The sequence below is a fragment of the Pongo pygmaeus genome, chromosome 22 (genome assembly GCF_028885625.2).
Source record: "Pongo pygmaeus isolate AG05252 chromosome 22, NHGRI_mPonPyg2-v2.0_pri, whole genome shotgun sequence".
Taxonomy (NCBI): domain Eukaryota; kingdom Metazoa; phylum Chordata; class Mammalia; order Primates; family Hominidae; genus Pongo; species Pongo pygmaeus.
The window spans coordinates 56,062,553-56,089,154 of record NC_072395.2 but is presented as its reverse complement, the minus strand read 5'-3'; the positions used below and the strand labels follow the sequence as shown (position 1 = coordinate 56,089,154).

General features: G+C 45.5%; 2 protein-coding genes across 3 annotated transcripts in view; one reads left to right on the top strand and one right to left on the bottom strand.

Moving 5' to 3' along the window:
• CRYAA (crystallin alpha A) overlaps positions 1-6,855 on the bottom strand; it is a 62,200-nt gene extending 55,345 nt beyond the window's left edge. The window contains exons 1-2 of the mRNA XM_054468618.2: positions 6,286-6,855; positions 4,865-5,039 (exon numbers count right to left, since the gene is read on the bottom strand). The gene's annotated coding sequence lies outside the window, so the exon portion shown is untranslated. The remainder of the gene's footprint in view (positions 1-4,864; positions 5,040-6,285) is intronic.
• Positions 6,661-21,515, top strand: U2AF1 (U2 small nuclear RNA auxiliary factor 1). 2 transcript variants are annotated; one of them, XM_054468615.1, is made up of 8 exons: positions 6,661-6,929; positions 10,063-10,150; positions 13,950-14,016; positions 18,727-18,776; positions 18,934-19,032; positions 19,680-19,813; positions 19,905-19,997; positions 21,222-21,515. In XM_054468615.1, exons 1-8 carry the CDS (start codon positions 6,886-6,888, stop codon positions 21,367-21,369), a joined length of 723 nt encoding a protein of 240 aa, XP_054324590.1. In that variant the 5' UTR covers positions 6,661-6,885; the 3' UTR covers positions 21,370-21,515. The 2 variants fall into 2 exon arrangements, with proteins under 2 accessions (XP_054324590.1, XP_054324591.1); XM_054468616.1 differs by lacking the exon at positions 13,950-14,016 and adding an exon at positions 13,038-13,104 and having other exon boundaries at positions 6,771-6,929.
• The last annotated feature ends 5,087 nt before the right edge of the window (positions 21,516-26,602 follow it).

Sequence of the window (26,602 nt, the reverse complement as noted above, 5' to 3'; positions counted from 1 at the left end):
GACTTCCCTATGATTCCATCTCCAGCCGGATCAATCAGCACTCCCACTTCCTGAGCCCCTACCCCCCAAATTATCTTTAAAAACTCCAATCCACAAATTCTTGGGAAGTCTAATTTGAGTAATAATAAAACTCCAGTCGCCCGCACAGCTAGCTCTGTGTAAATTACTCTTTCTGCATTGCAATTCCCCTGTCCCGATAAATCCGCTCCATCTAGGCAGCCGGCAAGGTGAACTCATTGGGTGGCTACAAAAGCCAGAAGACTCAGCAAGCCAGCTTCTCCCACCCTCCTGTCTGTACTAAAAATACAAAAAATTAGCTGGGCATGGTGGTACGCACCTATAATCCCAGCTACTCGGGAGGCTGAGGCAGGAGAATCGCTGGAACCTGGGAGGCGGAGGTTGCAGTGAGCCAAGATCGTGCCATTGCACTCCAGCCTGGGCAACAAGAATGAAATTCCATCTCAAAAAAAAAGAAAGAAAGAAAAAGAAAAAGAAAAGAAAGAAATCTTGCTGGCTGTACATGGAGTACAATCCACATTTCTGTCCAGCCATATGTTCTAGGACCTCAGCTTCTCAGCTGAGCACCTATACATAAAGGTCCAAAAGCCCTGTATGCCCCCACAGACAGGAAACTACAAGAATCAAAAGCTGTTCACGGAAGGAAAAAGGATGAATAAAAAATGTGTTCCCCAAAAGGTCCAGAGTTACAAGAATAATTTAAAACAAACATGGCCAGGTGCAATGGCTCGAACCTATAATCCCAGCACTTTATAAGGTGGAGGCAGAAGGATTACTTGAGGCTGTGAGTTCGAGACCAGCCTGGCCAACATAGCAAAATCCCATATTTACAAAAATTAAAATTAAAAAATTAGCCAGACATGGTGATGCCCACCTGTAGTCCTAGCTACCTGGGAGGCTGAGGCAGAAGGATCACTTGAGCCCAGAAGTTCAAGGTTACTTTGAGCTATGATAGTACCACTGTACTCCAGCCTGGGTGACAGAGCAAGACTGTCTCTAAAAATAAAAATGAAAAAGAAACAAGACTGGCTGGGCGCAGTGGCTCACACCTGCAATCCTAGCACTTTGGGAGGCTGAGGCGGGCAGATCACCTGAGGTCAGGAGTTTGAGACCAGTCTGGCCAATATGGTGAAACCCCGTCTCTATCAAAAAACACAAAATTTAGCCAGGTGTGGTGGTGCATGCCTGTAATCCCAGCTACTCAGGAGGCTGAGGCAGGAGAATTGCTGAAACCTGAGAGGCGGAGGCTGCACTGAGCCGAGATCGTGCCACTGCACTCCAGCATGGGCAACGCAGCAAGACTCTGTCTCAAAAAAACAAATAAAAAAAAAAACAAACAAAAAAAAACAAGACTGGAAATTGAACCCAGGCTGCAAACACGAAAGCAGAGACTCATAGCCTCTGGCCCACAGGCTGGAGCACTCACAAACCCTGCAGGGGCTCCAGAGCAGGCAGTTTGAGCATTTAAAGGGTTTTAACTTGTTTCAGATCTGATCTCAGCTGAACTAATTCCCTGGATGTTAGCATTTTATTTTTTTAATTTCCCTCCCTCCCTCCCTCCCTTTCTCTTTTTGGCAGCATCTCGCTCTGTCACCCAGGCTGGAGTGCAGTGGCACCATCTCAGCTTACTGCAACCTCCACCTACTGGGTTCAAGCAATTCTCCTGCCTCAGCCTCCCGAGTAGCTGGGAATACAGGCACATGCCACCACATGTGTTTTTAGTAGAGATGGGGTTTCACCATGTTGGCTAGACTGGTCTCAAACTCCTGACCTCATGTGATCCACCAGCCTTGGCCTCCCAAAGTGTTGGGATTACAGGCTTGAGCTAACATTTCTTTTCTGGCCTATTTCTTTTATTTTTTATTTTTTATTTTTGTTGTTGTTGTTGTTGTTGTTTTGGGTTTTTTTGAGACGCAGTTTCCTTCTTGTCGCCCAGGCTGGAGTGCGATAGCGCCGTCTCGGATCACTGCAACCTCTGCCTCCCGGGTTCAAGTGATTCTCCTGCCTCAGTCTCCCAAGTAGCTGGGATTACAGGAGCCCGCCACCACTCCCCGCTAATCTTTTTTTATTTTTAGTAGGGACGGGTTTTCACCCTGTTGGCCAGGCTGGTCTCGAACTCCTGACCTCAGGTGATCTGCCCAACTTGGCCTCCCAAAGTGCTGGGATTACAGGTGTGAGCCACCGTGCCCAGCGTCTGTTCCAAATTTAAATATACTTTCCCCTTTTTGAGAGAAGGAAATGTGTGCATTGTGGAATTCCAAAAACACCGCTTAAGAGATGTATGGGAGCTGAGGGAACAGGCAGAAAGAGATGAGTTTAGATCATCCCAGAGGCAGAAGGAGAAGCAGCAGCTGGAAACAAACAGGAGAAAGCCTCCACGGTCTTTTTGTTTGTTTGTTTGTTTTTGTTTTTGTTTTGAGACGGAGTCTCACTCTGTCGCCTAGGCTGGAGTGCGGTGGCGCGATCTCGGCTCACTGCAACCTCCGCTTCCTGGGTTTCATGCGATTCTCTGCCTCAGCCTCCCGAGTAGCTGGGATTACAGGCACCCGCCACCATGCCTGGCTAATTTTTGTATTTTTAATAGAGATGGGGTTTCACCATCTTGGCCAGGCTGTTCTTGAACTCCTGAACTCGTGATCCACCCGCCTTGGCCTCCCAAAGTGCTGGGATTACAGGTGTGAGCCACCTCACCCAGCCTGAAACTACTTCTAAATTTTAAAAAGAACTGTGGATGGCTGGGCGTGGTGGCTCACACCTGTAATCCCAGCACTTTGGGAGGCCAAGGCTGGTGGATCATCTGAGATCAGAAGTTCGAGACCAGCCTGGCCTATATGGTGAAACCCTGTCTCTACTAAAAACACAAAGCATTAGCCAGGCATGGTGGTGCGTGTCTGTAATCCCAGCTACTGGGAGGCTGAGGCAGAAGAATCACTTGAACCCGGGAGGCGGAGGTTGCAACAAGCTGAGATTGTGCCATTGCACTCTAGCCTAGGCAACAAGAATGAAACTCTGTCTCAAAAAAAAAAAAAAATTGCCAGGCAAGGTGGGGGGCGCCTGTAATCCCAGCTCAGAAGGATCGTTTGAACCCGGGAGGTGGAGGTTGCTGTGAGCCAAGATCACGCCAATGCACTCCAGCCTGGGTAACAGAGAAAGACTCTGTCTCAAAACAAACAAAAAAAAGAAATAGTTTCAGATAATCTTTTGTTTTCTTCTTGCAAAGAAATGACTTCATCAGAACTTCTTTTAGAAGCTTCTAAGTATCATTGAAAAATAGCTCTCTCAGTTTTTAAATTTTAGACACAGCTTTTTCCTATTGAGTGTATAAACCAATTTAGGTATTTTAAAGGCACCCCATTTTAGCTATTATAGTCTGGGGTCTTCATGGGTTAAGTGAGACCGTGTTTCTAGATATTGACAGAAGGTGGCACCATAAGCATTGTCCATGAATCCAGCTGCCATTTTTGCAGATGGATGTCTCCTCTAGAAGCACAAGTGCCCATAATTTAGATTTTCCTTCTGAATGACCAAAAATGCCTAAGGGGAGGAATTTTGGTCACTAAAGAAGAAAGTGGCCAAGCGCGGTGGCTCACGCCTGTAATCCCAGCACTTTGGGAGGCCGAGGCCCGGGGATCACGAGGTCAGGAGTTCAAGAGCAGCTTGGCCAAGATGGTGAAACCCCAACTCTACTAAAAATACAAAAAATTAGCAGGGCATGGTGGCAGGCGCCTCTAATCCCAGCTACTTAGGAGGCTGAGGCAGAGAATTGCCTGAACTCAGGAGGCAGAGGTTGCAGTGAGCCGAGATCATGCCACTGCACTCCAACCTGGGTGACAGAGCGAGACTCTGTCTCAAAAAAAAAAAAAGAAGAAGAATGTTTAGATTTGTCAGTTGAACCAAGTTTCAGAATATGGCCAGTTTTAAAGATGACACTTGCTCCTTGACCAAATTTCGAATGAAAGAAAAGGCTGCAAACTCTAAAAAGACAAGCAAAACCTCAGAGAGAAGTGAAAATCACAAGCCTGCAGTCAGCAAAATCTCTAGAGAATAAAAATAGAAACTCCTACCTTTCAGTGGAGCTTCAGTTCTAACCCTATCAAATTATTAGTGCGTAAGTCTCAATCTTCAACTAAGCTGGGAGGATTCAGATCCCAAGACTGGCCTTACCAGAGACCCCTGCCAGCCCCAGTGAGGTCGAGTAAATAATAGTCGTTTGTGCTGGTACCAAGGCTCCAACTATTGATGAAGTAGTGGCAATCCCTGAAGGCCTGCTTCAGGTCCTATCTGGGTTGCCAAGATGTCAACCTCAAATAATGAAATTCAGGAAATATGATTAAGTATAGAGTTTATTTGAGCCCAAAGCTTGAGGATGGCTACCTGGGCACATGCCCCTAGGTTGCCCTGAACATATGTCCCCATTAGCAGCAGTTACAGTGGGTTTTTAAGGAAAAGGAAGAGGCAGTCCCTAAGTTGTTAGCAAGAATTTGCATTAAAATAACAGAAGGTGCTGATTGGCTATGCATCGTTCTTAGTATCACTAATTCCATGTGAACAAGAAGATAATGGGTGAGGCAGCCTGTCAGGAGCAAAAATTCCATCAAACAATTGCCCTGGACAGTTGCTTCTATGGTGGAAGAGGCGCTGAATGAAGTCCCACACTCCTGTCTTTCTGGGCCTGATCATTCTGCACACCTCACAGAGCTCAGACTGCCCTATTTTCCTTTTCTCAGGAAAAATGGTGGATGGTACTGGGGCCCTGGTCTGATCATCTACCCTGGTTCTAGTAACCAGATTAATTCCTTGTAATAGAGCTGTGGATTTCAGTTCAGTTCCCACGCATAGACCTTACCTCTGCTTTCTCCGACCACTTCTCCCCCACCCCAGGGACTTCACAGCTGAGACCCTCTTGCCAGCTTCCAACTCTCCAGCAGTCTTTGTTCCCAGACCGTGACCTGAGGCTGCACTTTCTGGACATGACCACCTGCTGGACTGGCATCTGTCTTGTCACTTCTCTGGCCTCACCTCTGCGAAAGGAACACAAAACTCAGGACCCCAGTTCACTCTGTCAAAAGGAAAAGAATGAGCTGAAAGCTGAGTCATGTAAGCAGCTGCCTTTCCTTTCGTTCCTAAGCAGACGGCTACAGATAAAAGGTTCAACATCCGCTTCTCTTATGTAAAGTGCTGATTTGCTTAGGAGTGAGCTGTACACAGTCGACTGTTCCCGACCTGCTTCTTTTCTCTTGCAACGTGTGGATTACCACACTGTTCCGCTTTCCCCTCCAGCCCACTTTTCCCCTTTACTGAAGCCCTCAAAGTCATCTTTGGAGAAAGACACAGACCACAGACTGTTTCTGTGATACCGTGTTTTTTTTCCTCCCAGGCATTTTCCTTAACCTTGGCAAAATAAACTTCTAAATTGATTGAGCCCTGTCTCAACATACTTTTTGGTTTACACCTCCGAGGCCCTACTGTTTCTAATACAGGTTTCCAGTTTGCTCATCTTTCCCAGGTAGGAAGATGCTCTGTTGCCAAGAGAAATGCAATTCTAACACGTAAATCCGCCCAAACACTAGAGCTCAGCATTCAGCTCTAGCCGAGCTAAGAGGATCCCATGGTCCTGCCCCACAGTCTGGGGCTCATCTTGTGGAGGAGGTAAGTAAAATAGGCGCTGTCTCTCTGACTTCTACCTAACCAGAGTTGATAGTTGCGTTGGAAATTAGGTAAATCGCAGGTGAGTTGATGAATGTGGGAAACCAGATGAAAATGGCTGCTTGATGGGGTTAGAACGCAGGAGAGAGGAACAGAAGCCTTCCAACGGAATGGTTCCAGCCTTGTGACATGAGGAGACTGAAAGGGTATCCCAGAGGCAGGTCACTGGCCTTCCAGCTCCACCTGTGGGTGGCCTTGGCCAGGCAACTGCAAGAGTGCAGGGCCCCGGGGAGGTCGCACCTGGCAAGCGCTCAGGGAGGGTGAAGCGGAGCGGGGTGTGAGAAAAGAAAAACAACACAGAGCGTCCGAGCTATGTGAGGCGTGCGATGTTGATCCGGCCCGGAGAGACAGGTCTATGGGGCTTCAGCGGTCCCCACCCATGCCTGGCAATTGTTTAAAGGCACTATTGCTCCGGACCCGCTGCCTTCACCTATGAACAACCTTTCCTGGAATTCTGATATAAAGAACAACGTACAGCCAATTAATACTTTCTGTTATTTTCATGTAAATTCTTGGTAAGCTATTTAAGAACTGCCCCCCTCTTAAGTTTTATAAACCCACTTGTCACTGTTGCAAATCCTATGTTCAGGGCAACTTGAAGCTATGCTCCCGGGTTGCAATCTTCAAACTTGGCCCAAATAACCTCTCTACTTATATCAAGTTTGCCTCAGCTTTTTTTGCTTTTAGGTCGACGGTTCCCGCCCCGCAACGGTGCAGGGAAGGGGACGCCCGCACTTCCTAGAGCTCCCTTAGCAGGGGTCGAGCTGAGCGCCCCCCACCGAGCCCCAGGCGGCTCTGTGGATAAGCCCCTCGTCCCCGGGTTCGGTCTGCACTGCCAGCCCCCAGTCCCCGGCGCGCAGGATCCACCAGGGCCAGCGCCGGGCGGGCGAGAAGGCAAGAGAGATAGGGCCGGGAGGAGAGGGCACCGGCAGGGGGCGCGGGTTCCCAAGACCGAAAAGGCGGAGCCCCCCACGCGCACTACGTGCTCCCTACGCGCATGCGTCCCGCCCACGCGCAGGCAGCACCTCGCCTGATTGGGTAGCGCTGCCACGTCGGGGTGGGGAAGAGCGTCGTCGCGTCCGGGTGACGTCTCCCGCGGGCGTCGGCAGGGTCGGCGGCGTCGGCAGCAGTGTCGACGGCAGCGGCGGCGGCGGGTGGGAAATGGCGGAGTATCTGGCCTCCATCTTCGGCACCGAGAAAGACAAGTGAGTGGGAGCCCCCCGCCGGGGGTTGGGCGCGATCGGGGCGCAGGGTGGCTGAGGCGGCTGGAGGGCGACCGGGGAGGCCCAGGCGGGCCGGCGCGGCGGCGGCGGCGGGGGAGGGGCCCGCGGCGGGAAGGAGCGGTGGCCCTTCCGGCCCCTTGCGCGCCCTCCGGGGCCGCGCGCCGCCGCCGCCGCCTCGTGGGCCGCGCGGCGGAAAAATGGAGCGGGGAGAATGAATGGGGCCTCTTTTCGGGGCGCCGCGGCCGAGCTTTCTCTGGCCTTGGGGTCTGGACTGGCTGATCGCCCGACTTCCGGGCCTCGGAGTCGCCGGCTCCCGGAAGCCGCCTCGAGCCGCGCCGAAAGTTGCCTAGAGCATTCGGGCCTTTTCGATGTGGACACGTTTGTTCCAACTTTCAGCTGTGAATGTCCTGTCGAGCAAGTTCTTGTACCAGCCTCGCCAGTATTCAGTCGCTTATCTAATTTAGGGTCCTAAGCGTTGGTGTTTTATCCACTGAGCCAGCCTCTTGCCTGTTTAAGCGACCACTGGGCCGGGAATAAGGAGATATGACAAGGAAAAGTATGGTGGAGACTACTGGATTAACTATCTAACCACAAGAGACGTGATCCGCTCTTAAAATACAGGTGCTCCTCGATTTACGATGGGCTTGCGTTCCGATAAACCCATCATGAATCGAAAATGCCTTTAATACCCCAATAAACCCATCATCTAAGTTGAAAATTTGTAAGTCGGTGACTGTTCTTGAAGACACAATTCTGATATAAGGAAAAAGATGTTTTGATTTTTTCCTTAAGGTTGCATGCCTTCCCTAATCAATCGTTAGGTTAAAAGCAAAACATTTAATTTCAGCTTTAATTGCCACCTTAGCACGTACTAATTTCCAGTGAGTTGGCTGTAGTTTAGACTAAATGGAACGTTTTCAGACGTTTGAAGGGTAATTCTTACTTTGAAAACCTAAAGACTCAGCATCTGGCTTAATCTACTGTTTAGTTATCTTGGCATTCTTCAGTGCCATACAAAGTTAACATGACTTTATGTTTTCAATGATAAACCCCTAAATTTGTCATAGATGTTTTTAATGCCACTTTTTTCAAACGCTATTTAAAATGTTTCTCTTTTCCAGGATGGAGTCTATCTTGTAAAATGTCCTCTTCACACATGGTAGAATCTCCTGTGTTGTTTGGATGAAGAGGCTATATTTCTAGCAAAATTTTAAGCCAAAATCTACCAGTTATAGTCACTCCAGAAACATTTAGTGGGGGTCAACTATAGGTCAGTTTCTGGAGACTTAAACATGGGTAGAATTTGGATATTATCCCTAAGGAACTCACGGTATCATCTTGGCGAATGAATAGACCAGCTGTACTGGAACAAGAGGCTCTTCTGAGTTTAGGGTGAAGAACTAACACATGTAGGATTGGGGCATCATTAATTTCGCCTTTTCATATTTGCATGTGGCATGACTTCTGTCTTGTAAAAGTCTGTCTCCCTATATTTCTGCTATAAGAAACCACATTTCAATCTATTGGGCTATACTATAAAGGTCATGGTTTTAATTCAGAAAAGTTGATTATTTAATCTAGGTTACTTGTGTTTTCTTTTCAGGGAGACGTGGGGTTTTAGCTTCCAGGAAACAGGATCAACTCCTAAAAAATGAAGCTGATGGTTCATATTAACTTTAATTATTATTTAAGCTAAGAATAAAATATAGATCTCTACCAATTAAAAAATATTTAGCTTATTATATGTTTGAAGTTATAGATGTTTTCTAGATTCAGGGATATCCTAATAGCTTGTCTGTGGTTTAATTGTGTGGAATAATTGGATATTAATTGTTGAGGCCCAGGGCCTGCCCATTCTGAGGTAGTTTTTAAATAAGCTTTCTTTATTTTTAGATGACTTCCTAAAGATATGCTATTGTCTAATCAAGTTAAATAATCTCAAGACGTGTAAGTTTGCAAATATATATAATCACTTTCCTCTCCTGATAAATTTGGACTTTCCTATCTTTATTGCTACCTGATAATAAATCAGTAGCTAGTCAGTCTTCATGGTCCATGAGATTTCACTGAGGCTGAGGCCCTTCAGTCTTAACTCTGGATTGACTGTTTAAAACATAATGGCACTTGGTAAAAACTGAGGTTGAGGCCCTTCAGTCTTAACTCCGGATTGACTGTTTAAAACATAATGGCACTTGGTAAAAAAAAAAATTGAATTTTGAACAGAGTCTGTCTGGTAAGATGTCCTAATTCATCAGAGATCAGCTTCCCTCCCTGGCATTGCTGGTACACAGGCATGATTGCTGGTTCCATTGGATGTGGATCTGGATTGTCAGCGTATTTGAACAGTATTAAGGGAGGGTTTTGCAGTAGAGACAGAGGTGACGTAAGGTGGTTCCTAAGGTGGGTTCGGTCAGTCCCCTAATAGTTGGTTTTCCGTGTGTTGAGACCAGGAGAATTGATTTACTTCAGACCTATTTTTTGAAACTCCCTGTTGGTCTGCTGTCATGGGTTTAGAGAGACTCTGAACTTCGTTTTCTGTTTTCCTTAGATAATGATAGCACTTCATGAGCACCATATGTGAAGCACACATACGTTCTGTCTGACTCTCAGAACAGTGCCACATTGGCATTGTCATCATTTACAGATGACATCTGAGAGCTAGGGTGACTTGCCCAAGCCCAAGCAGCTGGTAGCAGAGTTGGGATCTTAACCCTCACCACACTGGTGTTTTCAAGAGAGAACTTCATCGTGGAGAACTGGAGAACAGATACTGCTTAAGTTACATTTAGTTTTAGACTAATTTAATACTCCATTTAAGAAAAAAACAGAACAGCTGTGCAGTTAGGAAAGTGGAGGGGGTTTGAATGAGGAAGAGGCAGGTTAGAGTTAGAACCGTCTTTGCTGAACAAGTAGTGTGTTTGAAGAAAGGGAAGTTGAAGTTACGTTGTCCTAAAATACAGCAAGGAAGAGGAGGTGCTTAATACCACGGAAAAAAGTCTGTGTCATGTTTCTGTGAGGTTAAAAGTAATTTGATAGTGTATGTCATGCTGCTGACATATTTCCATGTGTTTGATATCTTCCCAGCAAAATAATCAGCTCTCATTTTCCCTTACAGAGTCAACTGTTCATTTTATTTCAAAATTGGAGCATGTCGTCATGGAGACAGGTGCTCTCGGTTGCACAATAAACCGACGTTTAGCCAGGTTTGTTTGCCTTTTTTTTTTTTCATGTAAATTATAAAAACTTCATGTTCTTTTCAAAGACAGTTAATTTCTACATATTAAGCAAGTCATTTTTTCTCTAGTAGTTGTATTTTCCATTTGTGTTCATAAGTGTGTTCTTTTATTTAAATAAGAGTGAGGCAGGTGAACCACTTTCAGTGGAAGGTCTGAGACCACCACTCCTTGTTTTTATCATTAGAGAAACTTTAAAAATCAGTTTTTGATGTTTGTGTGTTGGCTGTGCCTGATATTTGCTGCCCTGCCATCTTCCCTACCCCCTCTGATAGACATGGGTCCAGAGGGGGTGGCCGTGCCAGCCTTGGGTTAGCCTCTTCCAGGCACCAGTGGACACGGAGTGGGCTTTCTGCTCTTTGCTGTCTCCAGACAGTAGAGGTGATGGAGCCACCTTACAAGCTAGCATGATTGTCACCAGGCCCATCATGCTGCTCGAGCTTCTCTGGCTGCGTCCTCACTTTCACATCCCTAGTTGAGGAAACAGCGAGTTGCATCACGTCATGGAAACATGAAAAATAAAGCTGAAAGGTAGAAAATGGGCCGTAAATTGCTCTTAGCGGGTCTGTTTGGTTAATTGAGGAGTGCCTGTTATCTTGGGCTTAGATCCGCTCTGAGTTCAGTTCACTCAAAAGTTGTGATTTTTGATAGTTTTATTTTTGGTTAATTGAAGAAAAGGCAAAGGTTGGTACACTATAAAGGATCACTTATGGATTAAAGGGAGAAGGCACCTTTAATCGAAGCAGAAAACTTGTGCCCAGGTTGATGAGAACATTTGAAATTTGAAAATCAATGCCCAAGTCTTTCCAGATGGAGGGCTGGGGAAATCCTTCCAACCCACCCTTGAAGTCTAAATGTGCAGCCTCTGAGCTGTTGAGTAGCTATTATGCGTGGCCCCTGGGAGCTGCCAGGCTCTGCCTTTGAGCTCGCATCTGTCTGTTAAGTTTTCCTGTAAGCATTTAAGAAAATCTACCACTTGGTATAAGTGAGCTGGGAGAAGGAAACATGGGTTTTTTTCCGGTTGAAGCCCATGGACGACCCCACAGCACACGGTGTTTTTAGAAGGGAAGAGGATGATGGCTTTTCCCTCCATTATGCTAATTACCAAGTGGTTAGTATAATAGCAGTCTGTCTTTTGATAGCTCTGAACATGTGTTTCTTTTTACAAATTTCAAAATCTTGGAGAACTAGCTTTAAATTTTCTGTGTATTGTAATTGTTTTTTCTTTAATGTTTTGATTTATGAACCGAATCTCCCCTAACTAAACCAGTGGCCATGGATTGTGCTATAAGCAAGCATCTTAAGTGACCACCCAGTTCTTTGATTTTGGGGGGTGTCCCAAGTGTTGGGCTGAGAGAAATCAGCTGTTCCCTATTCTAAAAGTTTTCTTTAATCTGGCCGGAGGCACTTTCTTTATGTTTTTCTGGATCATAGATTACCTGAGAATGTGAAATGTGAAGTTAATTTAGGCACTCCGGATCAGTGCTGGGGAGAGCCCATTGGAGCTCGATGGGGTCAGTAGTATGTGTCAGCTTAAGCATCCTAGTTTGATGTGTGGGTTTGTTTTGGTTGGTTTTAGGCAATCCTAGCCACCCTTGACTTTCCCATTAGACTGCATTGCCTCTTTACGTTAAGCTTCCTTCATTAAATAGCCACTGCCAGAATACCTGAGTGAGACCAACTGAATTTTACTGTTGAATAATTGGGCTCAGTTTAGCTTTTCATCAGGGTTGTCATGCTACGGTCATTTCAGTTCAAAGCTGAGTCAAGTCAGCTTTGGGAAGCCTCCCAAGGCCTGAGTTCAGTTGACTCAGGGCAGTACTTGACAGCTTATGGAAGAGACGGGGCCCTGATGCAGGTTTGAGTGGTTCAGTGTGGACAGTTTGTCAGACCTCCCTCTTAGGTGGGGTGGGCTTCCCACCTGCACACCTTTGACTGAGGGACTCTTCATACAACCACTCCCCTTTAAACAGAGCTAGAAATGGAGCTGGCTGGTTTTGTAAAACCACCACTTACAAAACTACTTCACATGGATATTGTTGAGACTAAACATTTATTTTTCTAAATCATGTGAGTGATTGCTTTAGCTTGTAAATCTCTAGCATAATTCAGGGTGGGTTTCTTTATAAGCTGCTTACAGTGATATGGACATTAAGATTCATGTAATATATTAGCCTACTAACTTAAACATGGTTTGTTTTTTCAGACAACTTGATTTTAAGAAGAACGGTACAGTGTAAGGTTTCAAGTCTGCCTGATCCAGTTTAAAGCACAAGGGCTAAAAGGATTTTTTTCCTTAAAAGAAGGATCGGAAAAGAGCAAATGTTTTAAGCTATTGTATTATGTAAACAGAGATCCCACCAAGAAAGTGTAAATCAGAGCCGGGTGTCCATGACAGTTGACAGACCTGTTTGGTGTGCCTGTTTTGCTAGGAGACCAGAGAACTTGATGTACTGCAGACAGCTGAGTTACGCATTTGGTTTTGAAAAATTATCTTGTGTGAGGAATATGATTATAACGTGAATTTTTCCACATCTTGGTGTCTGCTAGCTTGAAGTACAAGAAAATGTTAGTATTCTACTATTTATCTTGCATTAAAACCCTTTAACATTGAAAACGTGGGACTACTCACAACAATACAGTTTCTTCTTGGTTGCTGGCTGACTTGACCCAAGTCACTGCTCAAACTCTGTTTTCATAATATGATGGTTTTGGTGTACTCTTCAGAAGACAAATGTCTGACTTGCGGGAAAAAAACAAACGTTTAGCCATTTGCAAACAAATTGTCTCTTTGCAATTGTCTAATATATGCACAGCAGCCAGTAGAATTCCCCTTTTTATTTTTTTTTCCCCGCAGACCATCTTGATTCAAAACATCTATCGTAATCCCCAAAACAGTGCACAGACGGCTGACGGCTCACACTGTAAGTCCCACAGTTGGAGAAATTTTTTTAAAACAATGGTGTTAAAGAGCCCACTCTTAATTGAGACAAATAATGTTGGCTTCTGAGCTGCTGACATAGAGCTGTTGCAAACAGGACAAGGTGCTGGAACTCCTTGGCGCACACAGCAAGAACTTGATACTTGGCCACGTTCAGCAGGCTTTTCCCTTCTAGGGAGGGTTACTGGCCCGGCCACCTCCATTGATTGACATTTGTCATGAGAGCAGGTCCGTCCATGTGAAACGAATTTCAACATTTTGAGCTGTTCACTGGTCTTTACAGTGACTGAACCCCTGGCCTTTATGAAGTTCTTTGTGTAAAATTAAAACTCTTAGGAATGTTAAGGAATCAATAAGGTAAGTTGCCCAGTAAGTGTGGGTTTTATTTCACCATTATAATTTTTCCTCCAGGAAGTGGAGATTTCATGATATGTAACAATTGTATTTCTCTAATACAGTCATTTTTTCCATCAGTTTATGTAAGCATTATTCTTTCTGAGTTCATTAAAAATTTTCTGCCACATCTAAGAACATTTTGGTGCTAGCCTGGCAAACTATTTGTGCTTTTACCTGAATTGGAATTTTGAAAAGGAGAGTTTTCACGTTCCGCAAGCAGAAGTACAAGATGGGCATATCATGAGACCTCCGTTACGCCACAGTGTTAGGGTTCAAGGCGGCCGCCAACTGAGAAAACGCCTCTGCTTCTCCAGAAAATAACTTGCTCTCTTTTCAGCACTGAATCTCAACTGAAGCACTTGCCAGAGGCAGCCGGTTAAGTGTTTACCTTTAATTTTCCATAATATAAAGTTGTTGCGTTTTGTATTTCAGACCATTGCCCTCTTGAACATTTACCGTAACCCTCAAAACTCTTCCCAGTCTGCTGACGGTTTGCGCTGTAAGTTCATACAAGTTCCTTCCCCGGTTCCCTGGGCTTGCGTGTCAGAGCTCAGTGTCCACTCCATCTGGTCTGCCGTGCTAGTGTCAAGGACCACGTTTCACTAGAGGTGGCAAGGAGCTTTCGTCCCACTGACCCCACGGAAACCTCTGTTGGAGATTTGAACTCCCACCGTGTGTTAAAAAGGGAAAAAAGTAACTGGAAAGGGTGCCCTTTAAAACAGTCTGGAGCTGGGCCGGGCGCGGTGGCTCACGCCTGTAATCCCAGCACTTTGGGAGGCCGAGGCGGGTGGATCATGAGGTCAGGAGTTGAAGACCAATCTGGCCAACATGGTGAAACCCCATCTCTACTAAAAATACAAAAATTAGCTGGGCGTGGTGGCGGATGCCTGTAATCCTAGCTTCTAGGGAGGCTGAGGCAGAGAATCGCTTGAACCCGGGAGGTGGAGGTTGCAGTGAACCGAGATCGTGCCGCTGCACTCCAGCCTGGGCGACAAGAGTGAGACTCCGTCTCCAAAAAAAAAAAGAAAACCAGTCTGGAGCTGCTGCTGCCCCTTCTTCCTTTACTTTGGCCGTCATCCTAGAGGGAATGTACTGGAATTAAACGTCAAGTCATATTCTTCCCTCTTAGAGCAACAATATTTGAATGTTTCTCTCACTTTCTGGAATTTTAAAAAGCAAACTTTAAGTTATTTTTTCAGATTTTATTTCTCATTAGCCTTTTTTCCTTGAACTCCATTTTGGAGTGCACCCTGTAGTTGTGAGAACATTGTTCTGAGAGCATTCCCCAAATGAGGGTCTGCAGCTTGCACTGACCCCTGAGTTCCTCACCCACCAGCCCCGTGCCGACCCGTCTAACCCGTGTGGGGGTGCTCCACTCAAATAGGCCCTTGGCAGAAAAGATTGTCCTTTCTGTCCACACATTGCCTGGGTACAGTCTCCAGCTCTAGGAGATGGAATTGGTTTGCTCCATTTAGAAATAGATCGAAACTGGGCATTCAGTAGATGCTACCAGTATCTTCCTGTACTGGGAAATACTAAATTTAGGTTGTGAATATTTACTTAATGATAATTTTTAGAAAAAGAGATATCATAGATGAGTATGATTGGAAAGTTCAGAAAACTAAAATTTGATTTTTACAGCCATCCAACTATAGAATCATTGGAATTTAGTCATTTATGGATAAATTAAAATGAATACCTGGACTCTTGTTAAAATCAAAAAGTCCAAACCAAAGATAGGCACTTCCCATTCACCATTCTGTTTTAAAGCAGTAAAAATTGAGGTGCCCTTGGATATCCACAAGCCTAAATTGTGTATACCCTTGAACCAGAGCCCCTCAGTTAATGGGGTGACCGACATGGGGTAGATGATCCCAGGGGGCATTCCCTTCTCGAGCTGGCCCCGCACTCGGAGGCCTGGGGATTGTGCTTCCTTGCACACAGTGGTGCGCATTTCTATGTGTGGATGAGATTTTCTTGTCAACTTTTCCTGCCAGACACTAAATGCTTTTCAGTGCTAATACTGACCTGATAGTAGAGATTTCTTTCCCTGAGTCGGATGGTAGCAGGATTTACTTGGTAACCCTTGGTTTAAAATACCTGTTTTTTTGTTTGTTTGTTTTCTTTTGTTTTTTAAGGAAATAAGATCAATAGGCGGAGGGAAATGTTTCTATATGCACTTATTAAATAATTTTTGTTAACAACCCTGCCCTGGGATAAAAGTGAATGGAAGTACATGACTGAGTAACAGTAATTAATTTTTTGCCCTGATCGTTTATTTGGGGACTGTGTATGCTTTATTGACTGACAATAGAATGTTGTATTAGTTTTCATTGTGTCTTTATTTGCAGTTCACAGCACTTTTGTTTTGCATATGCTACAAACTAAAAGTTTAGCAATTACGTTATATTCCAATTCTGGGGTCCAGATTGTACAAATTAGATGAAATTCTAATTCGTCATTTAGGAAGAAATCAATTACCTAAAATTACTGGCTCTTTTTAACATACCCTTTAGTATGTAGAAAAATAAGCTTCAAATGCGTGGGTTAAAGTTAACTATCAATCCCAGTTTAAGAGTGATATTTCTGTAAGAAAACTGCTTTATTTTCCAAGTTGTAGTATTTAACATAGGCTGAGTCACAAATAAGTTTTTAATTGTATCTTAATGCAATTGTCTCTGCCTTTCAAGTCACTTTTGATTGAAACATTTTAAGCAGAATAAATATAGCCAATAATTTAAAATAATCACCCCAAAACCATTTCTCAAAGCTACTAAAACTTTGAGCATGTGAATAATTTTCTCCTCTTCACATTCTTCTGATGTGGGAAGGAAGTGAATTTGAAATATTAAAATCTGCCCTTTGGAATAGGCTTCTTTGGCCCGTTTTATAACTTGATTTCTACTCGGGGAGGAAGGTACATTCCCAATAGCTTTTCAATTGGGATATCCTGTGATATGATTGGCAGGCTGTCTGAGTAGTTACACTTAATAAAATTTGGGTTTGAAAGCAGATTCCTGGAAGTTCAAAAATAACTAAAACAGCCCCAGATAGGTTAGAAAGTGAACTTAAATCATTCTCAGAATTAGAAAATAAGAAGTTATTTTTTATCCTTAAAGATAAAAAGGGGGCCGGGCACAGTGGCTCACGCCTGTAATCCCAGCACTTTGGGAAGCTGAGGCAAGTGGATCACGAGGTCGAGAGATTGAGACCATCCTGGCCAACATGGTGAAACCCCGTCTCTACTAAAACTACAAAAATTAGCCAAGATCACGCCACTGCACTCCAGCCTGGAGACAGTGAGACTCTGTCTCAAAAAAAAACACGATGATAAGAGTTTTGAGCAAGCTCAAAGACCTGTGTGCCAGCAGTCAGATGCCCACGTTGGGTGCACAGGCTAAGGCAGCCAGCCCAATCTGGAAACCAGTCAGGCTTTTGCCAGCCCCTAATCTAGCTGATTTGAACATGTTTGTTGATACACCAGCTCTGTGATTTCTCAGGTTTAGAGAACTCTAGAATTTGATAGATTGGGCCGGGCACAGTGGCTCATGCCTGTAATCCCAGCACTTTGGGAGGCTGAGGTGAGCAGATCATGTGAGGTCAGGAGTTTGAGACCAGCCTGGCCAACATGGTGAAACCCCGTCTCTACTAAAAATACAAAAATTAGCCAGGCATGGTGGTGCGCGCCTGCAGTCCCACCTCCTTGGGAGGCTGAGGAAGGAGAATTGCTTGAACCTAGCAAGTGGAGGTTGCAGTGAGCCAAGATCGCACCACTGCACTCCAGCCTGGAGTGGACAGAGACTCCATCTCAAAAGAAAAAAAAATTTAATTAAATTTGATAGAATGATGATGGGGATAGAGTGTAAATTTGCCAAATCTACCCACACAACAGACATGATTTTACCTAATACATGTGAATTATGAAGAATAAACTGATGAAAATAGTTTGGGAATATAAAACTTAAGAATGCTTGCACCGGGCACAGCGGCTCACGCCTGTAATCCCAGCACTTTGGGAGGCCGAGGCAGGTGGATCACGAGGTCAGGAGTTCAAGACTAGCCTGGCCAAGATGGTGAAACCCCATCTCTATTAAAAATACAAAAATTAGCCGGGCGTGGTTGTGGGCGCCTGTAATCCCAGCTACTCGGGAGGCTGAGGCAGAGAATCGCATGAACCCAGGAAGCGGAGGTTGCAGTGAGCCGAGATCGTGCCACCGCACTCCAGCCTGGGCAACAGAGTGAGACTCCATCTCAAAAAAAAAGAAAAAAAAAAGAATGCTTTCATCAGCAAAACATTGTAACATTCCCTTTACTTGAGGGCGTCCACAATACTGTAACGTTGCATGGGAACTGTCCTACTGAATCTTCATGGTTGCTTGGATTTTAATCACATCAGAAGAATTTGAGAGCATACCATGGCTGCCAGTCCATAAAAGACTAGTTAGGAACGTCAGCTTTTAATCGTTGACCCTACTTTCAGATTTCATTTTAAACTTACGGAAGAGGGGAAGACATCAGTGTGCTTAGTTGGCCTTTACTCTAAATCTTAAAAGGAAGAAAATTTTAATATTTCTTAGTTTGAGCCCAGGTGTGGTGTCTCACGCCTGTAATCACAGCACTTTGGGAGGCCAAGGCAGGCGGATCACTTGAGGTCAGGAGTTCAAGACCAGCCTGCCAACATGGTGAAACCCTGTCTGTACTAAAAATTAAAAAAAAAAAAAAAAAATTAGCCGGGCATGGTGGTGGTCGCCTGTAGTCCCAGCAACTCCGGAGGCTGAGACAGGAGAATCGCTTGAACCCCGGAGGTGGAGGTTGCAGTGAGCTGAGATGGTGCCATTGCACTCCAGCCTGGTCGACAGAGCAAGACTGCATCTTGTGGGTGTAAAAAAAAATTCGTAGTTTTGAGAGTCAACTTTTTCCTCACAGTTTCTGAAAATGTGGCCCTTTTGATGCTGATTAAAGCTGGTTGTGATTTTAACACGTTAGTAGCCAGAATCGAGACTGTCATGGGGGCATTTAAAACCTCACCACACTTGACACCATTCACAAGTAGCCATGTGGCTCAGTCTCCTGAGTGCTCCTGCAGAGTGCAGCTCTGCCAGGCTTTTCTCTAGATAATCTCTTGTGTGTTACTGTAGCAGTTTGAGTTTAAGCACAAGAGTTCACTCAGTTAACACGTTCTAACCAGCAAGATTTCTGTTGTTTCCAGGTGCCGTGAGCGATGTTGAGATGCAGGAACACTATGATGAATTTTTTGAGGTGAGAGAATTGACCTCTGTAACTAATAGACCTGTTGATCTTCTGTATCTGTTTGGAAGGATTTAAAATGTTTCTCTGCTAATAAACATACATGAGTTATATCTAATGACACTTTGTAATGTATAACGAGTCTTAAACCACTGTGGTCTCCCTTCAGGAGGTTTTTACAGAAATGGAGGAGAAGTATGGGGAAGTAGAGGAGATGAACGTCTGTGACAACCTGGGAGACCACCTGGTGGGGAACGTGTATGTCAAGGTAGGAGCCAGGGCGAGATGGCGGCGTGGCCGCTTAGTGTGCCCGGGCCAAGGCCGACAGGCGAGAGCGAGACAGTGGTGCAGCCGCTTAGTGTGCCCGGGCCAAGGCCGACAGAGGATGGGGTGCCTGCCGCTGTGCACCTTGAGGTCCTGGATGCTCAGGCGCACAGCAGGGCTCGGGTGCACTGGCTCGGCGCCTACCAGCTGCATCATGTGTGGCGGTGGCCAGCCTGCACATGCGCCCAGCCAGCAGAACTGAAGGACGGACCGTACGCCACAGCCATCGTTATTTCAGTGTAGAATATTTAGTACCTGTTGATTAGAAGCTGTGTGGACTAAGGAAAAGTTAGATTTACTCACATGTTTGGTTTCTTTTTCTTTTTTAGTGAATAAAACTGTATTTGCCTACACAGCCATATTTGCTCCCTTAACCAGTTGAATTTGAAAATGAAAGCAACATTTGGCAAAATCTTGGACTATCTTGAAGTTAATCTCATTGAAAATAAAGGATTTTTCAATTATCCTGTAATACTATTCCACCTTATTATTACCTGAGTGTGTATATCTCTCTCTGACATACTTGGATTGGTAATTGAGAAAGTCTTATTAAAGCGTGGATGGCAAGCACCTCTGTTTTTGTCTTTTCAGTTTCGCCGTGAGGAAGATGCGGAAAAGGCTGTGATTGACTTGAATAACCGTTGGTTTAATGGACAGCCGATCCACGCCGAGCTGTCACCTGTGACGGACTTCAGAGAAGCCTGCTGCCGTCAGTATGAGATGGGGTGAGTGAGGAGTGGCCAGTGACGTGACTGAGCACGGTTCGGGGCCGTGTGCACACGAGGTAGTAAATGTCTCCTTCCAACCCACCCACAGAGAATGCACACGAGGCGGCTTCTGCAACTTCATGCATTTGAAGCCCATTTCTAGAGAGCTGCGGCGGGAGCTGTATGGGCGCCGTCGCAAGAAGTGAGTATTCCTGTGCCTGTTGTTAAGCTCAGTGGCTTCTTTCTCCCCTCACAACCCCCCCTTCCAAAAAAAATTTTTTGGCATAGGTGTCGTTTCTGTTTTTTAAAAGGCAGTGCTTAGAACATAGTACATATTTTTAAATATTCAAATGTCCTCTTTGGAGAAGAATATTCACGTGCACACAGGTAACTTCATTATCCAGCTTCTCAAGTAGAGATCAGATCTTAGTAATCAAGCAAGAGGGTGGTTAGCTGGGCAGCCGCGGACATGAGGCTCGTGGAGAAAGTGGGCATGCAGTTTATTCTCGCAGATATTACAAAGAAGAAGAATAGATGTTGTCACCTCCTTTAGATCAGGGAGGGCTTCCCTGGGACACATTGGAAGAAGAATTGTCTTGGGCCACACATAAAAATACGCTAATGGTAGCTGATAACTTCTTTTTTAATTGCAAAAAAAATCTCATAATGTTTTAAGCAAGTCGATGAATTTGTGTTGGGCCGCAGGTTGGACAAGCTTTTGCTTTACATATTTCACATGTCCACTGGGGTTTCTTTTGGTTTTGTTTGTTGGTTTTAGGGCATTTCATTATGTCTTGGGATCGGTGGCATCCTCCCTTCGGGACACTGGCAGAATCAGGCCCAGCGGTCACATCTCTCTGATCCTACATTTAAATGTCCGACAGTCAGGTCACAGAGCAGAGAAAATCAAGATGTCAGAATTGAACCGATTGAGTTCTGAGTCTGGAGAGGTTCTCATCCCTCTTCTGTTAAACACGGACTAGTAAATAAATGGGTGGTGATTGTTTTATTGTCAGCATTAAAGAAGCATAAAAGAAAAACAGGCCTGCTCTCCTCAGCCCAAAAACCTGATGGACACAGTAGCTATGAGCGCCTGAAGCGTGGGGTCAGTGAGGGTTGAAAATGGTATGTGTCCAGCTCATTTTGATTATGATTTCCTGTGATCATTTGAGTTGGTTCTAGAAGAAGACAGAAGATGGAAGGTATTACACCTGTTCACTTTTAAGTTGCACACTTTTTTCTCCTGAAACTTTTAACACCTGAAATCAGGGTGCCTGTCAGTCACGGCGTGCAGTCTCTTCAGCAGTGTTTTTCTTTATCAGTGCCGTTGGCTTGGGGAGATGCGCGTGTTTAGAGTGTGGGTGTGGTTCTGTGCTGCCTGCTCTGGTTTGGATGGCACGGTTTTGTTTCTTTTCCTTGGTTGCAGGCATAGATCAAGATCCCGATCCCGGGAGCGTCGTTCTCGGTCTAGAGACCGTGGTCGTGGCGGTGGCGGTGGCGGTGGTGGAGGCGGCGGCGGACGGGAGCGTGACAGGAGGCGGTCGAGAGATCGTGAAAGATCTGGGCGATTCTGAGCCATGCCATTTTTACCTTATGTCTGCTAGAAAGTGTTGTAGTTGATTGACCAAACCAGTTCATAAGGGGAATTTTTTTTAAAAAACAACAAAAAAAAAAACATACAAAGATGGGTTTCTGAATAAAATTTGTAGTGATAACAGTATTCTTGGTGTAATTTATTTCTTGTGGAAGTTCTTTAAATTTCTTTTTTCTTTATAAATCTGCTAGTCATCTTGGAGGTAAAGATTAATAATATCCATCTGCCACTTTGAGTATAAATGAAATCATATTTTTTATCTTAGGGCATGAAATAAAACACATACCAGGTGAGATCTACATGTTAAATAATCCAGAATTTCTCGAGGCTGTCGTGGAAAACCTTTTGGGGTTTCTTTTGTAACTGGTTAGTGAAGAAATGCTTAGCTGTGATCAGTAGACATGCTGTAGACTGCACTGATGTTGGGAAGAAGGCTGATCCTGTGGTGAGACACAGTGGGTGGGCCCGACCCATGTTACCTTCTCGTTCCTGCGAGTTTGTGTCAAGAACCCAATGCGTCCCTGGGAGGCGTGCTTGGGAGGGAGCGTGGATGCTCGCACGGCACACTGAGGGCCAGTAGTCTGTGTCCGTGTTTCCTTATGCCAATGGCTGTGGGAGACACAGAAGCCTGCGGTGCAGATCTGCCTTTAGTCTTTAGACACTCTGGTGTTACTCTCCCCAAGCTACTCGGGTGGCGCGTGCTGGTGGTGTGACTATGGTGACAGCCAGCTGACCGGTGTGGGGCTCCTGTCACAAGTCAGTGCTGGGGGCTGAGCATTTCATTCCTAAGACCAAAATGTTCCAAGTGAGGCCATCCCAAACCATGCCCAGGTGTCCAGATACCTCATCCTCAAAAACCTCCCAGCTCTGGGCGGGACTCGCCCAGGCTCTCCTGCCCTGCTCTGCTCCTTGTGGGGGCTCAGTGACAGATCCCACTGGTGGAGTAGGGGAGTGGCTGGGCCCTAACTACACACCCAGCAAAGATTGGCAGGACATACTACTTGACCATCTCATGAAAGCCCATTTGTGTGTGATGAACTTCAAAAAGGTGATGCTGTCGATTTACCTGGGAGGCTGAAGTGAGCTATGATCATGCCACTGCACTCCAGCCTGGGCAACACAGTGAGACCTTGTCTCTTAGAAAAAAGTAGGTTTGTATATTATAGTAGTGGGCAGATAATTTTAGATGGGTTGGTGGCAGCGTTTGGTGATGTGGGCAGATAATTTTAGATGGGTTAGTGGCAGTGTTTGGTGATGTGGGCAGATAATTTTAGATGGGTTAGTGGCAGTGTTTGGCGATGTGGGCAGATTTTAGATGGGTTAGGGGCAGTGTTTGGTGATGTGGGTAGTGGGCGGATAATTTTAGATGGATTAGTGGCAGTGTTTGGTGATGTGGGCAGATAATTTTAGATGGGTTAGTGGAAGTGTTTGGTGATGTGGGCAGATAATTTTAGATGGGTTAGTGGAAGTGTTTGGTGATGTGGGTTGTTTCGTTTATGTCCTTATACTCCATGTTTCCAAAAAAAGTCAGTACAAACATTTATTTTTTTTTACCTTCACTTTGGTCAGTTATGGCCATTTATTGAGTAATTTCCCCTCAGTCTGAAGGAGGGAAGATGGCAAAAGTTATACTTTATATTTCTTAACTGCTAAGAATCAGAAAGCTTATTTAAAATATACATGATTTTGAGAGGCTGATGCAGGAGGGTCACTTGAGTCTAGGAGTTCAAGACCTGCCTGAGCAACAAACAATAGTGAGACCCCATCTCAACAAAAAAAATCGAAAAATTAGCTGGGTGTGGTGGCACATGCCTGTGGTCTCAGCTACTCGGGAGGCTGAGATGGGAGGACCCACCCAAGCCTGGTAAGCCGAGGCTGCAGTGAAGTGTGATTGCCACTGTACTCCAGCCTGGGCAACAGAGTGAGACCCTGTCTCAAAAAAAAAAAAAAAGTAAACGATAAAATGTGAATCAAAATGCCATAAAAAGTGTCTTCAGACATTGTAGTAAGAGGAGCTCACAGTCACACGGGAAGCGCGTGTCACCCTGGTCCCCACTCCCCCACCCCAGTGTGGGTCTGTGATGCGGTTGACGTGGGAAGGTGAGCATGACCCTGAGTGCCCATGAGGCACTGCTGCCCCTCTGGTGTGCGCGGATCATGGTTGAGGAAGAGCAGCCCAGTGAAATGAGTCCAGACGGTCCACCAGTGGCAGATAGAGTTACAGCTTTTATACAGGTGCTAGGTAGGGCCAGGCAGATTGTTTTTAAAAAGGAAGAATATAAAAGCCACTTGAAATAATTTTGATTTGTAATGAATTCAGGTCCAAATACCACTGTAAATTGTTTCTTATCTGAATATTATATGACGTTTGCTGAGATATAAAACCAAATGGCAAACAGCTGCCGGAATAAACTTTAAATATAGTATCAGCACATCTGATTCAACAGTGGTGTTGAATTATCTAAGTTACTGTGTGCTCCCTGCAGCACCTTTTTTTTTTTTTTTTTTTTTTTTAAGAGACGGAGTCTTGCTCTGTCACCCAGGCTGGAATGCAGTGGCACAATCTCGACTCACTGCAACTTCCGCCTCCCAGGTTCAAGCGATTCTATGCCTCAGCCTCCTGAGTAGCTGGGATTACAGGCACACGCCGCCACGCCCGGCTAATTTTTTGTATTTTAGTAAAGACGGGGTTTCACCATGTTGCCCAGGCTGGTCTCGAACTCCTGAGCTCAGGCAATCCGCCTGCCTTGGCCTCCCAAAGTTCGGGGATTACAGGTGTGAGCCACCGTGCCCGGCCTCCCTGCAGCATTCCTTTGCTTGCTGTTGAGTCAGGAGGCCTAACAAGCTTACCATATGCATGTGTTTGTAAGTAGATAAGAATCATTTTAAATATTTCTAAAACCGTGATTAATAGGGTCATTGCCCTGCTAATTGGAGAAAATCTGTTGCCTTCAAATGAACTGAGTATGGGGAAGGGATTGATGTTGCGCCCATGGCAGTGTCTAAAGGGGTGATGGCAGTCACTGCCTCTTTTCTAGTTCAGCATTGAACTAGAATTTACCAAAAGGGAATAAACCTAAGAATGATTTCTGGAAAAAGTCTCAATTCAAAGCACAGAGGAAGAATAGAATTATAAAACCTGATTCTTGATCCTGTGCGATGGAAGGTAAGACTGAGTCTCGGAACACTAACAAGCCATGCAGACGTGGCTATGGATGGCCCTAAAAAGCACTTTCTTCCCAGACCGTGAATTTCACGTTCCACGTAAATTTTACCAAAGACGTGATCAACATAAGATTTCTAACTTTTCATTTGCCAAGTGGGACTTTTTAGCTTGCTCTCAAGCTTCACCATCATTTCATGAAATAAAAGTTTTCTTTTGGAAATATCTAAACATATGTGACAGTAGGGAATGCGGTAATAAAGCCCACATGCTTTACCCTGCGCACCCAAGTTTGCATCCCTAACGCAGAGGACCCAGGAGAGGACAGCCCTCGAGCGTGTTCCACGTTATGACGCTCCCTGCAGTGGTTTGTTATTTCATGTTTCCCAGGCTCCAGGGGTTCGCAGCCACCCAGTGGCCAGCACCGCCAGGACGCTGGGACATGCATGCACGCCGCGGGGTGAGCAGGACACAGTGCCTGCCTGGTGAATGCTGTGCCTCTGCCCTGGAGAAGCGGGGCTCAAATTGAAGCAGCTCTTCCTAGGAACCACCACTCCGTTCCCAGAGCTCCCTTCGGTCCAGACGAGCAGCCTGGGAAGTGAGAGGTCCAGGGGGATCGCGGGGTTAGATTCTTAAGGGCTTTGGGAGCAGCAAAGCTGGACCAGGGCGTGGGGGCAGGAAGGTGAATTTTACCTGCCCTGAAAATCCAGACACCAGCAAAGGGAGTTGTGGTTGACATGGGACAAAGCAAGAAGAAAAGGGACCTCTTTAGCTCTTTATCCCAGTTGACCCACAGAAGCTCTTGAGAAAAAGGAGAGTCTCGCTCTGCAGAAGAGGGAACCGCTTCAGAGACCCTAAGTGGACCAGGCTGTCCCGGCGTGCTGTTCGCTGCAGGTGACAGACAATCTAACAAACTAGCTCCAACAACGAGATGTGTTGGGCTGGGCGCTGTGGCTCACGCCTGTAATCGCAGCATTTTGGGAGGCCAGGGTGGGCAGATCACGAGGTCAGGAGATTGAGACCATCCTGGCCAACATGATGAAACACTGTCTCTACTAAAAATACAAAAAAAAAAATTAGCCGGGTGTGGTGGCACATGCCTGTAGTCTCAGCTACTCGGGAGGCTGAGGCAGGAGAATCGCTTGAACCCAGGAGGCAGAGTTTGCAGTGAGCCAAGATCACGCCACTGCACTCCAGCCTGGCTGATAAAGTGAGAGTCTGTCTCAAAAAAAAAGATGTGTTGGCTTCTGTAATTAGAAAGGCCCAGTGGCCTTGCCCTGCTGAGCTCTGGTCTGTGCCGTGTGGGTTCCACATAACATCTCTTTTTTTTTTTCTTTTTTTTTTTATTATTATTATACTTTAAGTTTTAGGGTACATGTGCATAATGTGCAGGTTAGTTACATATGTATACATGTGCCATGCTGGTGTGCTGCACCCATTAACTCACCATTTAGCATTAGGTATATCTCCTAAAGCTATCCCTCCCCTCGGGTTCCACATAACATTAGGTGAATAGCGAGATGGCCGATGTAGGCCGTGACAGACACCCAGCATCTCGGTCGCATAGGCCCAAGTTGGCATCACTTATTTTTCCAACCTGAAAAAAAGGTCAGCTTCCAAATTCTACGAACTGAGTGTGATACTGATCAAAATGGCCCACAAAACTACAGGGGCCTCCCAGTTCTGAATATGGATCCAAAACCCCCACATCCAATATTAGCAAACAGTCCAGCAGCGTGTTAAGGTAAATCTGCCACTAGTGGGTGTGATTCAATCCAGGAAGTCAAGATGAATGCTATCAAATACTTCATCTGTTCTAAGTTTTCTTACGTTGTTTCTTTTATTTTTTGAGACGGAGTCTCACTTTGTCACCCAGGCTGGAGTGCACTGGCACGATCTCAGCTCACTACAACCTCTGCCTCTCTAGTTCAAGTGATTCTTGTGCCTCGGCCTCCTGAGTAGCTAGGACCACGAGTAGACACCACCACGCCCGACTCATTTTTGTATTTTTTGCCATGGGATTTCGCCATGTTGGCCAGGCTGGTCTCGA

What these genes read in the sequence shown, in the direction of transcription:
- U2AF1 (XM_054468615.1), top strand. Translation starts at nt 6,886, where the DNA reads ATGGCGGAGTATCTGGCCTCCATCTTCGGCACCGAGAAAGACAA. An exon ending in ATAAACCGACGTTTAGCCAG is followed by an intron (nt 10,151 to 13,949) that starts GTTTGTTTGCCT and finishes TTTGTATTTCAG; the next exon opens with ACCATTGCCCTCTTGAACAT. An exon ending in TGGGGAACGTGTATGTCAAG is followed by an intron (nt 19,033 to 19,679) that starts GTAGGAGCCAGG and finishes TTGTCTTTTCAG; the next exon opens with TTTCGCCGTGAGGAAGATGC.